This window comes from Manacus vitellinus, unplaced genomic scaffold, assembly GCF_001715985.3.
Source record: "Manacus vitellinus isolate BGI_N305 unplaced genomic scaffold, ASM171598v3 scaffold_5_pilon, whole genome shotgun sequence".
Taxonomy (NCBI): Eukaryota; Metazoa; Chordata; class Aves; order Passeriformes; family Pipridae; genus Manacus; species Manacus vitellinus.
This window is the reverse complement of record NW_021940682.1, coordinates 6,954,245-6,967,568: the sequence shown is the minus strand read 5'-3', so window position 1 is coordinate 6,967,568 and position 13,324 is coordinate 6,954,245. Positions and strand designations below refer to the sequence as shown.

At 48.3% G+C, this 13,324-nt stretch overlaps 1 protein-coding gene across 3 annotated transcripts in view; it reads right to left on the bottom strand.

Annotated features, from left to right (window-relative positions):
- Window positions 1-13,324, bottom strand: part of WASHC1 (WASH complex subunit 1) — a 43,551-nt gene that overhangs the window by 1,534 nt on the left and 28,693 nt on the right. For all 3 annotated transcript variants that reach the window (XM_029963531.1, XM_018080349.3, XM_025895965.2), the window contains 8 exons: window positions 8,788-8,899; window positions 7,949-8,095; window positions 2,919-3,055; window positions 1,889-2,024; window positions 1,596-1,800; window positions 1,155-1,319; window positions 782-940; window positions 97-165 (listed from right to left, as the gene is read on the bottom strand). In XM_029963531.1, the coding sequence (XP_029819391.1) occupies window positions 97-165; window positions 782-940; window positions 1,155-1,319; window positions 1,596-1,800; window positions 1,889-2,024; window positions 2,919-3,055; window positions 7,949-8,095; window positions 8,788-8,899 (1,130 nt within the window). The remainder of the gene's footprint in view (window positions 1-96; window positions 166-781; window positions 941-1,154; window positions 1,320-1,595; window positions 1,801-1,888; window positions 2,025-2,918; window positions 3,056-7,948; window positions 8,096-8,787; window positions 8,900-13,324) is intronic.

Here is a 13,324-nt window from a genome sequence, read left to right as displayed (position 1 = left end):
CCTGTTTCTAAAGCTGTGGCTGACACAACTGAGGTGCCAGGAAACACTCTCCCTCTTTCCTAGGGGGAAGGAGCAGCCCACCCTGCAGGACAGTACCTTTGCGCCTCAGCACCAGTTTATTGAAGAGGTCTGACATCAAATCTCCACCTTGTCCCGTAGCTCTCACTGAAACAGGAGAATAAGTCAGTCAAGAAACACTAGTCTGACCCAAGCACTATGGCAAAAGCATTCCCCTGCAATACTACCTTCAGATTAAAGAAAAAAAAAACCCAAATCTCTATTCTTGTATCACATTCCAAAACTATAGCCCAGTTTCAGGTCAGAACACTAGGCACTGCAGGGTAATGCCATCTTCTGGGGAAATCCAAGAGTGGAATTCCTTGAGGGGCTGTGCATTTGCAGTCTCATTCTGCCAAACCAGCTCCATCACTCCCCTCCCCAGCTACCTCAGCCAAGGTGCTCAGACTGCTTCAGCCTTGCCCCTCTTGGCCCTGGGGTTTCATTTGTGTGCCTGCTCCCATGCAGCACACGGGAAACTTCTACATGTGTCCTGAGACAGAGCGTGCCTCTGTCAAGAACATGGATGCCCTGGCAGATGGGGTTCAGTGAGTTCACAGAATGGGAAACACCTGAGACCTACACAGGCCTGTGAGGAGAGAGAATCCCTTTCTGCTCTCTAAGTTCACTGTGCTCCTGACTTGCCCTCCTGCCCCCAGACCCACACCTCCTCAGCCTGGGGCAGAGAGCAAGGAAGAGCAGTTCTGCTGAAGGGCCTCAGCACCTTGTTCCTGTTCCTTCTGTTTCTTTTTCTCCAGCTTCCTCTCCTTGACACTGCGGAGGTTGGCCTTCCCAATGCCACCGGCCTGGCGGATGGACTCCAGGAGACTGGCACGCCCAGTAGAGGGGTTCACCACCTCCTTTGGGGCTCCCTGGACAGAAGCTGCAGGGACAGGAAGGACAGGCAGCACACATGGGTCAGTGCATCAGCTACAGGCCCAGCCAAATTCCAATGGAAAGGGCTACTCCAATACCCTGCCAGCCTCCCCACTCTACTGGAAGGCTGGGAAGGCACAGGAAACCACCCAAGGACACAGGCTGAAGCCGAGGAGTCAGAGTCAGACGGGGCTGAAGCTGGGGAGATGCCTAGCCCTTACCTGCAGGCACTGTGTTGCTGCTCTCCTCGCTCGCTGTCCGGGCTGGCTCTGAGGGGGCCGTGGGCTGGGGCAGGGGCGGCGGAGGAGGCACAGTGGTGGGCACAACAGGAGGCGGTGGGGGAGGCGGAGGGGGAGGAGGTGGCAATAGTTCAGCATCTTGAAGATCTGAAAGATGGAAGAAGATGTATCTGAAGGATCCCAGAGAATGGCACACTGTGGTCCCTCCTCCCAAGCCATGCAGAAGGTGAGGGAGGTAAGGGGCCTAAAGTCAGGCCAGCGCCTGAGCCAGCTGCAGCTTTCACTCAGTCCTAAGCACAAGCCAAAGGTATCTCCAACATCCATCTTAAAATCTCTACCAAGGGACTTTCTGCTTCATCTCCATCTTCTAGCAATCCCTGCCTTCCTCCTTCACAGGGTCCTGGGATCAGGGATTGGAAATACCTGGTTGCAAAGGCTCCACCAACTCAGTGTTGAAGGTGGGCAGCTCTGGAATAGCACTGCTGGGGGCAGACGGTGCAATGCCGGGGCCCAGGTCAGCGCTGTACATGAGATCTGCAGCGATGCCAGGCAGGTCTGGCAGGTAGGATGGCACATCAATCTCAGGGACCTGGCCCAGATCTGGCACATAGAAGTAATTTTCAGCTACCTAAAAGAAACCCAGACCAGCAAGATAAGGCAGTGACTATGCACTTGCAGCAAACAGGGGCACTGCAGGGAACACAGCTGCATCTCACCTGTCGGTCCAACTGTCCCCTTTTGGTGATGGAGAGAGGAGCATCAAAGAGCTTCTCTTCTGTCTCTGTTTCCAGAGCCACATGGGTCTTGGTCACTGCTCCAGCCAGAGGATCCAGGAAAACATACTTCTTGTACCTAAGAGTAGAGGACATGTATTTTAGCGATACTACCTCGAGAGCGAAGGCCAGAAGAAAGTGTATGCAAGAAGGCCTGACTTCATTCAAAAAGGTTGGGCCTTCCAGTTTCCTTCTTTTAGCCACATTTTCCAGCCTTTCCCCTCCACAAACAGGAAGCGATCAGCTCCCCACCCTGCCAGTGCAACCTCACAATCACCCTAAAGCAAACCCCACTGCAGTGCCACCATTGCCAAGCTCTCCCCTTTCCACCACCCAGCCTGAACCATCCCACAGCCTGTGGCAGGACACCAGTGACTTGTCACTCAAGGTCCAGGAGGAAAGACAAAAAGAGAAAATGATCCATGGCTCAGGAGAAGAAAGAGAAGATCCAGCAGCTGAAATCTCTAAAAGGGCTTAAAGAAGCTCCTCAATATGGGCAGAAGGAGGAACCATAAGGCAAAGCCCAATAATGGAAAAGGGAACTGCAGTGAGGGAGGAGATGGAGACATTGAAACAGTGAGGGCAGTCAAGTGATGCTGCAAGGAATCATCAGGAGAAGAAGCAGTACCTAGGCTGGCACAGAGCAGAGTGACAGCACATCTCAAGGCTGGAGAGAAATTACAGGGGAACAACAGGAAAAACTAAGTCGGGGACACGAAGTGCAAAACTGGGTTGAATGCAGATGAGTAGAAGATCAGGTGCAGATAAAACTCCCTCCACCCAAGGGAAAGAATGGGGAAGAGAGGGTTCCTAGCTGGAAGCCAGTGCAGATGTAGCAAACCTTGTCCTATCAGGAGCCTGATATGTAACACCCCCAGGAAAGCAAGCAGTTACTGCTACCCCTGGGGAAGGGAAAGCTCCTCTGAGGACAAGCAGGGGCAGGTGAGCAGCACAGCTCTGCTCCAGCTCTCACAGGTTCTCGGTGGTATTGAAGAGTAGCAGGGAGCTGAGGGAGCTGATGTTCCTGGGAAGGCTGCCAAGGCCTTCTTCTGCATCATCCTCCTGGTGAATTTTGGTGCTCAAGCACACGGGGAAATACTTGAGCTTTTCCTGCAAGAAAACAGATAACAGGTAGTAAGACACTAAAACCATGGTTGCTGAGGTAGCTCTCCCCAGCCACCACAACCCACACTGCTGGCTGCACAGTACGGTCTGGGAACCCTACTGCTTCCTCTCTACCTCCCTTTGAGGAAGGAAACACATGGACAACATTGCAACCCCACATTCATCACAAATCTTGGCAGTTCAGACTCATGGCATGTGCTTTGGGTGCCATGGATGGGTCATATCGAACACGTGTTGCTGCGGCAAGGACCCACCAAGATAAAGCCACCACTCAGGCTCTAGTCAGAGGCAGGGATCAAGCACAACAGTCTAAAAGGTGTTTGTTACAGTGTCTCCAACTGCTACACATTTTTATGCAGGCAGAGTCCCACAGACGTCTCTATTACCTCCCCTCTGCTGCCTTCAGTTGATGTTTTAAGAGCTGTGATCCCACTGTTGGGGTATGCAGGGAAGGCAAAGGAAAAAGAGGTTAGGAAAAAACAGAGTGCCTGCACTAGGCAAGAGATCAGGCAGAAAAGAGTGTGCAGGGTGGAACGTGTGCCAGATGGTTTTGCAAAGCCTGAGGGATTTGAGGGAGTTTTCAACTCTAATGAACTGAAATCTCCTCTCTCTCGGTTCTAAAACTTCATGCATAATATATATAGAACTCCCTTTAGAAAAGGACTTATTACATCTGAACTGCCTGACTTTTATAGAGCACAGGAATTGCCATCCCACATCAGACCAGTGTTTCAGCTGGCACGGCAGTGCCCACTGCCACATGCTCCGGGGGACGAAGCTCAGCGCCCACAGCACTCTTCGCTCTAGTGGGAGGAAAGGCATCAGTTCCTGAACCCAGAGACAGTTTGGGAGGGGAAAAACCACCACCTCAGACCCCTTCACACCCCTGAGCCCCTTCACAACTTCTGCTTTCTTCACAAACTAGGGCAAGCAGCAGCCTGGCAGCCGCAAGGCGGTAAGTGTTCATAACAGGAGAAACCAGAGCAGTTTGTCAGGTTAAATAACTGGCCACACTTGTGGTTTCCTTCACCAGAAGATGACCACTTTGAATATTGCCCACAGCTTCCTACAGCCTTACTACTTCCAGCATCTCTGCAGCATCCCATTCTCTGTATCATCTCTCCTTGTATTTGTATGGGGGAAATGGAGACCACCACTGGTTCAGTTTTAAGAGCACATCTCAGTGACACAAGCAGTTTGTCCTGTTTGAAATTTCAGTCTTGGATCTGGTAGCCAGAAATCCTAAGAAATGGCTTAGTCATAGCTCAGTTAATCCACTAGGAGTTTCTATGATGCTCTGAGTCTATAAAATGCTATAAGACCTGGGAGATTTTGATTTAATTCACGTTCCAACTTGTGAAATATACACTGAAATGAACATCTTGTATTTTTTTTTCAGAAGTAGGCAAAAATATACAAATTCTTATTTGGAGACTGTAGAAGCAGACACTCAAAAATAAAAGTTCTTTTGATCATTAATATTCGTTTCCCAATGTTTAATTTTTTAAGCATGAGGGAGTACTGACTTTTTTGCTAGAACTGTTCAGACACACTCAGCCCTAAAGTCATATATATATTTTTTTAATTCTCTCTTTGTGGATTTCAGTTAGCACTGGAAGACTGTGTGTCACTTTAAGGGCATAGTGAGAAACCAACCATTACCCACATTTACTTATAGGCCTCATCTAAGGCAGTTATAAAAGCACTAAGCATGAGTATTACTCTGAAACTTTTAATTTAAATGCCATCAAAGTGCTAGTCTTATTCGAGTACCTAGATCTGTTTTAAAATTTGGAACAGCTACACACTGTCAATAATATCCCACATCTGTAAATTCCAGAAGTTAACACGCCATTTAAAAAGTAGTTTTCTTATAGGAAGATTAAAGCCTTAAGCCAAAGTTCAGCAGCCTTGACATACTGAAGTCTTGAGGGATGCTTGAATGCTCAAACACCCCAGCATGGAGTTTGGTAACTGGCAGGATCACACCCCCAAGGACACTGCATTTTCAGGCATTTTTCTTCATAAGAACCTACAGTTAAAAATACATAAAGTCACCCTGGTTCTGAAGTTTAATTAAGCACACGGTATTACAAAGGGAATTGGTGTGATACACCACAAATCCCACTCTCCCATACCAAGGGAGTGCTTAGGCTATCTGGAAAAGCACTTCAAGATAAGCAAGTGGCAAAAACCTGGTTTAGCCTCCCCATGCCTATGGTGGGCTCTGAGAGAGGTAGAATTCCCAAGGACATGCCAAGTTACTGACATTTTTGAAGCCTAGCAAGGTTACTCCAGCAGCAGACTGTAACTTTTGCTTGTACCTCTTCTGAAGTCCAGGCAGACCATGTCTCCCACCCCATTTTTCAGTCTCCCAAGGGGCACGTGCAGCACCCATACACAGCTCCCACTGCAAAGGCAGGGCACAGAGCCTGGGAAGCTCCACAGGGCTGCAGCCAGCTCCCTGTTGAGCCCTGCCCAGCTGCTACCACAGCAATGTGCAAAGCAAGTGGCTTTCCAGGCTTACCACAAGGACTGTGTTTCTGGCACTCTAATCCATTAGTCCTTACCTTACCAACCTAAACAGTGTCCACTCGATGACTGAGTTTTCACTTGCTTGGGGTGGAGGGGGAAAGAAAAAATTCCAAGGGGGGAACCATTTTCAAATAAACTGCAGAACCACACAGATTTCCAGCTCAGCTGCTTTCCCCCCTGAGCACAAACCCTAAATGCTGAGCACAGGCTGCCACTGCTTACTCTCAAACCGACAGGAGCAGAGTTTGCTTTCCTGGTGGGGCATGTGTGAGTGGAGTAAGAGAAGGCCACTGTGATTGCTCCCAGCAAAGAGGCCCTCATTAGAAGTGAAAACAGGCAGTGAGCCTCTGCTGAAAGCTCTAAATAATTGAGGAGGGCATAAATGCAAACATTAGACTTCTCCCTGCCACATTTCATTACTGCAAGGCACATCGGGCTCTGTGCTCAGCTGTGGTTGAGAAGGGTCTGTCCCACTGGAGCACGGTCAGAGCTCGGCCACACCAAACACCACTCAACACACCAACTGCTCCTGGTGCAGGGCCCTCCATCATTCACCAGTTGGAAGCAGCATCCCCCCATCCCACAGAAGACATGAAGGAGCTCATGTGTGTGAGCCTGACAAGAGTGACCAGGCTCCTGCATGATGCAGGGTCAGCAAAGCCAGAGAAAGATCAACAGCCACACAGGACGATCAAAAGATGGGTCACAGGAGGGGAACAACAAACACAAACATCCCCCAGGGCCTGAAACAAAGTCCCTGTGGGGATGGCAGCTTTAGTCACAAAGGGCAGAACATGGCAAAGGTATGGAGACTGGCATTGCAGGCAGATGGCTGTGGAGAAAGGCTTGCACAGCCTGCTGGAGCCAGCAGGCCAGTTGAACAAACACACCATTGGCTCTCTGCAGGACACTGCTTTCTACCAGCTGAAGCTCTTCTCAATTCCCTCCTGTCTGAGGGGCTATACATTGGCACCAGCCCTTCGGGGCAGGGACACATCTCCCTGTCCACTCACTGCTCACTGCCTACCTCTGCCCCCCCCATGCTCTGATGGGACAGGGCCACCAGCCAGACAGCACCACTAACTGGCCTCCCAAAGGCTGGCAGCAGGTCCCATGCAGCTCTGCCCTGCCCTACTGCCAGGACCCGAAGGAAGCAGGGACCCTGCTCGAGGTTGCCAGCTGTCCAGTCAGCCAGCAGCCCTGCTTCCTTGGCCTGGCTGAAATATTCATAACTACCTCACTGTGTGAGGCCTCAACGCCATTAACACTCAGGAAAGTTTAGCATGATAAATTATTCAGTGGCAGCTTTATTTTTGGGCCAAGTCACACATGGATTAGGAAGGAAGTCTCTTTAGGGGTGGAAAGCAGGGAAGTTGTCAAGTTGATCCCTTAACCTGCCTGGAACAGCACATTTGCTACTCCTGACAGAGCACATACACATCAACTTTTAAACTTTAAGCACGTCAACTTTTCCTCCTGTCCTTCCAACCCAGGGATGTTGACCCAAATTGTTGAAGAATCCTTTGGTAGCACTTCCTGCCAAACCCATTGCTTCTCAGACCTCCCTAAAACCTCCCCTCTCTGCCACTCAATCCACAGGTTAAAAGGGAACTCAAAAGTTCAGAACCTCCTTCAATGACACCAGCTGCAGGCATCTGTGCTATGGGCACACCTGGAAGCCCCAACTGGGCTGAGAGATTCAGCCCCTCTGAAGACTTGAAATCTACAACAGATGAGCTACATCTATTGTACGTAGGCAAAGGAAAAGCAAAGCACAAACTAAAGAAGCAGCAAAATGATCTTCCCTCCTCCCCAAGATGTACAACTTTGCTGGGAACCAGGAAGGGACAATATCCAAGTGCAACAATTTCCAATGCTCTAATGAGGGACTTCTTTTTCTCCTGACACACTCATAATCTTTCTTATCTTTCCCCTCTCACCATCGCTTACATCAGAGCCTTCAGAAACTACTTTCTAAACAGCTATGACCCTGATCCCAGATATACACAGTCGAAGGATTAAGCCCAGGCAGCAGCACCCACCAACAATTGCTGCAGAAAAGAGCATTTCAGGAAATGGAACTGCTCCAGAGAGTTGGCAGCTGACAGACACCCAGAGCACTCAACCACCCAGACAAGGTCTTGTACTGACACAGCCCTCTCAAACTGGCATCTCCACAAGCTTCCCAGCCTAATCTCACATCCTTTCACTGACAGACCAAATGAAAATATGTTCTGCTCCCAGCCCATATCCCAAAGCCTTGATCCACTTTGTCAAAGAGACTAACAGCCTCCCAGCTTCTTTTTGCTTGTTCGTGCCAAGGTCTGTTCCCCTCCCCCTTACCTGCAGAGCTTTCTCATCCAGCATTCGATGTTTGCTCTGAATCTTGTGCCTTGGCCCCTTCTGTTTAGCTGGGTCTTCTGCACCAGCAAAAATTGAACTGTACTCCTGCAGCCGTTCAGGGGCTGGGTACTTGGCACTGGAAAATACCTGTGGAGAAACAAGGAGGGACTGAAACAACCCAACAGCTGGGAAATTCTACAACACAGAAACACGTGGAATGGAGTGAGCACCCCATCTGTGCTGCCAATGGGAATGGACAGTCTTGGAGACAGCAAGCTCCTAACAGTTATGTGCATGGACTGCCACTTCTGAAACCGGAAGTGCCAGAATCTCTCTATAAAAGTAAAAGGAGATCATTGGCAAAAATGCTTCCACTGGCAGGAAAGGAGTTGGAAATACTGTATAAAATGGAGCAAAAATGGTGAAAGGAGGATTTTCACCAGTTTTACATGGCTTAATGGGATTAAGATGCACTAAGGGGAGGCTCTCTAACAGCAGCTTTCATTCAAATAGCCAAACTGCCTATGAGTCTGAAGTGCGAGGGTGTTGGGCTTACTCAGCACACGCCTTTCATCTTTCTCAGGAGGCAGCTGGGACAGAAACCTATAAAGGTCCCATAAAGCCTGGGGCTGTGTGGCTCATGGGCCTAAAAGTCATCAGTTGGCCAAGTCAGGAATGGGATTCTCATCACAACCCTGCTCAGCAGCAAGGCATGGAGTGGTGAGTGAGCAGCAGCTGTGGTGGCTGAGCACCCTTTCTTCACCAGAGCTTACATCAGGGGTACAGAGAGAAGGTGGAGGGAAGAAAGGAAACAGTGCAGCCTTCACTGAAGTCACTACCTTAATAGCCTTTTTGCTGCCCTTTATCTTCTCAATCTTCGCTTGGGCGAGTGTGACTCTCTCACCAATTGCCTGAAGTTGTGCCCGGCTGGCCTCCACCCGCTGAGAGATCCTAGGAAGCAAGCACATTTCCTAGGATGAAGAATCCAGAATCAGCGATTTTTAGGCAACAGCCAGTGCCCAGACCCTCAGAGAAGGATGCAAGTCTCAGTAGACTGGGTTGTTTCAAAGGGCAAAACAAAGTGCTGGTTGAGACACACTCATCTCCATCCCACTGAGAGCTTTATGTACTCCGACATGACACGAAGTAGGGCTAGTCCGTGACTCACAGCACAATGTTCCTGAGGCTGTTTAAGGCACAGAAAGATGGAAAACTGCAGCTTTTTTGCCAATGCCAGAGGGCCACAAGCCTCTCTGCAGGTACTGCTGACGAGAAAGCCACAGCCAGTTATCAACTGCCAACATATTTTTAATAAAAATGACTTGTCACAAGTGAAAGGCAACACATGTTAACGAGCAGAGTTCAGGACTCACATGGCTTATACTGTCCTCTCCTGCACCAGTAGATCGTTACACAACTTTGTCTATGTTGCTTAGCAGTTTTGTGATTTGGTTTCCACATCAGTTAAACAAGATTAGGTCCTCATTTGGAGAAATGAAGCACGATAATGTGCATCATTTTTGCATGACTAGATGTGCTGGTTTTGGTTGGGGTAGAGTTAATTTCCTTCATAGTAGCTGGTATAGGCTTGTGTTTTGGATTTGTACTGGAAACACTTGATAACTCAGGGATGTTTTGGTTACTGCTGAGCAGGGCTTGCATAGAGCAAAGGCCTTTTCTGCCTTTCACCCCACCCCACCAGCGAGTGGGCTGGGGGTGCACAAGGAGTTGGGAGGGGACACAGCCAGGACAGCTGATCCTGACTGACCCAAGGGATATTCCATTCCATATGGAATCATGCTCAGCATATAGACTAGGGGGAAAGTTGGCTGGGGGCCACTGCTCAGGGCCTGTCTGGGTTTCAGTCAGTTGGTGGTGAGCAATTGTTTTTCATTCACATCACTTGTCTTTCTTGGGGTTTATTTCTCTTCCTTTTATGCTATTTCCCTTCTCATTACAGTATTATTATCATAATATTTTATTTCCATAAACTGTTCTTATCCAACCCATGAATTTTCTCACTTTTACCCTTCCAGTTCTCCACCCCCCCAGCCTGCTGGGGGCAGGGTGAGCAAGGGGCAGTGTGGTGCTTTGTTGCAGGCTGGGGATAAACCATGACACTAGATCAGCATCAAAATGCTTTGGGACTGAGGTGAAAAGCACTCTGTGGCAAGAGGGGAGAGCAGACACTGGTTAAATACCTCTGTGTTCACCACGTGGACATATTCCTTTCCCACAAAGCCTACAGTAGAGACCTTGCAGCCAGGGGCACAGCCAAAACTGCCTGCATGTCACGCACAGTGGCTGCCATGCTGCGGGAACTGTCACACAGGTTCAACTAGAGGTTAGGAGGGACAGTGGGAGCAGACATCAGCTACAGGAAACTACAGAGTCACCCTCTCAGAAGAGATCTTCCTTCCCCATGCACGACCAGCAGGTTCTCCCTAGCTTCAAGCTCAGAAGCTGAAAAGTGTTCTGAACATTCACCTCTCCAATGAAACCAGCAAAGAGTACTTTTATGGCTATACAACCCATTAGGAGAGAGAGCACTCCACTTCACCTGTGTTTTGTAGCAATGAGTTCCATCAGAGCATTCTGTGCCTGTAAAAATCAATCTCAAGTACTGTCTTTCAATTTCACCAAAAGTCCCTCTTTGCTTTTGAGAGAGCTCTCACACTTTTTTTCTGCTCTGTCTGTATAAGTCCCTTCAGCAACAAATTTGACATCAGCAGTGATCCATGATTCCCAATTTCAAACTGTATCAAATCCATCTTTTCAAATATTTTCACCCTGTGCAGCACATTCCCTATTACAGTACAGAAATGGACTCACTAAAGCCCCCCCCCCCAACGCAGGTAGTGAAAAACAGCCAATACAAACCTGTTTTACTTTGTATCATTCTGAAAGTACCCCACTTTTCACTAAACAGCTTTAAGTGTTTCTGTTTGTTATAGCCATGCTCCCCTGTTCCTGGAAGCATGAAAAACCTTCCTTATGCATATGGCAGGATAACACACAGCCTGTTTCCACTTTATTCTGTTTGGAGTAGGAGACGAGCAAAACTGAACCTCATGAGATTCTCCCTCTCAGAATTATTCTCCATTTCTCCATCCTTTTATTTTAAACACAGTCTAACAGCTTGTATTTTGTACCAACACTGAGTACAAATCTGTTCATGATTTTCTTCCCACATCCTCCCTCTGCCTGAGTGGAGTAAGTCCACATCACTTATACACTTGATAGGTTCTCAGAGTAGTTTCTGTTGTTCCTTTCAGTGTGCATTTTCTAGCACCTGTCTGCAGCAAGTTTTATGTGTCATAGGGCTGTCCCATTGCCTGGTTTTGTTCAAGTGTGAGATGCCTCTGAAGTACCTAAGTCTTCCCTAACTGCTCTCCCCAGAACATCTTCCCATCTCACAGTTCGTCTCTCTTCTAGAAGTTTCATAATTGTATTGATTGACACTATTTCCAGTACTGCTCCTGGGGGCACCTGACTATTTTTTCTTCCTTCAAAACTGAAAAAACCCCAGACATTTATTTCTGCTTTGCTGCTTTCCCTTAAATCAATGATGCAATTTTCTCTCTCACCTGTGAGTAGACCTCTCTCCTAGAAGAACTCAACGAAGCTTTCCTGAAGCTCCACATAAAAGCAAGGTATCAATTGCCTTTTAGCCAATACCCTGCTGACTCCCAGACACAATTTTCAGGACCTGACAGGGCACATGTTTCTCTCCCAGAAGGAAGTGTTAAGCAAGCAGTTATGCAAGCTCAGACCTAGAAACCAGTAAGTGTTCTCCTTCCTTCCACTCCATGAATGTGAGTGGGTCAAATGAGGCAGTGAAATGCTTCCCTCGCTCCCTTTCCTGCCCCACATCATCCTCACTGCTTCACCAGGTATCAACCTCTTCCTCTCCCTTGCCTCACTCAGTGTTTTGCTAGCTGTGAAGAAGCAAAGGAGTTTTTGAGGAATCCCAGTTACACTTACCTTTCACTCTTAACCCCTCCCACATTTAACTCTCATCCTCCCAAACACCTGTGTAGGAGAGGAACAGTGCCACAACTCCCTTTACAGCCCCACCAAACACAGCAGTGCATTGGCTATTCCAAAGGGCTTCTCAGTGCCAGACTCCTCATCCCTCCTGTAGCACAGTCAGCACCATGGGAATAACAGAGAGCAAAGCACCTCTCAGTCCACTGTGCTGCACACACCTTTCTCATTTAAAATTTGCTGGAACCTCTCTTAAAAAGGAAACAGCCCTAAAACCCGGACATGACTGGCAATTACTGTGTCCTAGCTGCAACAGTAATGGTGCATCCATAAGGAAAGAGGGAAGACATCCAGAGTTTCATCCATCCCTACTGCCCACCAAATATGATCAGTAAAAGGGCAGTATCAGGCAGACAGCCCACTCCCAGCACAGGCTGGGGAAGTTGTCCAGTGGCAGCTCAGGTGTTTCAAACCATGATGGCTCTTCCCCAAGGCACTCTGTACTCTCTTCTGTGACCTGCTACTCTAGGATTTGACAGGCCAAATCCCACTGACCTTAGGAGTTCTGCCAAAAACCTTCACCTGAGGTGGTACAGATGCAGGCCCACAACACTGAAGGAATACACATCAGTCTACAGAATTAATTTATTTGTTGCTGAACAAGATAACTTTTAAAATAAATATTAAACCTCCTCAATCCAACTAATCCAAATTCCATCATATCTACAGCCTCCTAGAAGTGCATGACTGTTACGCATGTACAGTTCAAGATACAGCTGCATGTGTTAGTTAAAAGAGACAATATACTGTACTGATCCAGAAAAAATACATGGAGAAAAACCCCTTGTGTTCAATCATCCTCCAGTCATTTTAGTATTTCTACTGCTGTGGAAACTGAACTTACTCTACGGGTCAACCAGTGTTTGTAAAGAAAGGAAAGAGAAAGGGAGGGAGGGATGTTGCCAAGGATTTCAGGAGCAAAGTGCTTGAAGCAAGGTGGCATTCGGAGCTCGTCACTGAGCAGTGTTTGGTTGAAGGGCAATTGCACTCAGGACAGCAGGGGTAAGTGTTCATAAAACACCCATTGCTGCCCCTCAGAACCCTTTGCTCAGACAGCCAAAGCCACCATCAGCGTCTGAGCCTACCCCATGCCTAAGTTATTAGTCACTGCTGTGTTATTTTGCTCTCCGTGCTCTCTTCTGCTTGAGAAACGCCTTTAGTTACATTCAATGTGACTTTGGAGTTGCGAAGAAGCAGGAGGCTACAGCAACAGCCCCCCCCCCCGTTTCATCAGGATGTGCTCCCTTTGGGACAAGTGAACAGGAGGCCTGTGGAAAAAGAATAATCACCTACCTTCAAATCCCGGGCACTGAGCCAAATCAACCCTCC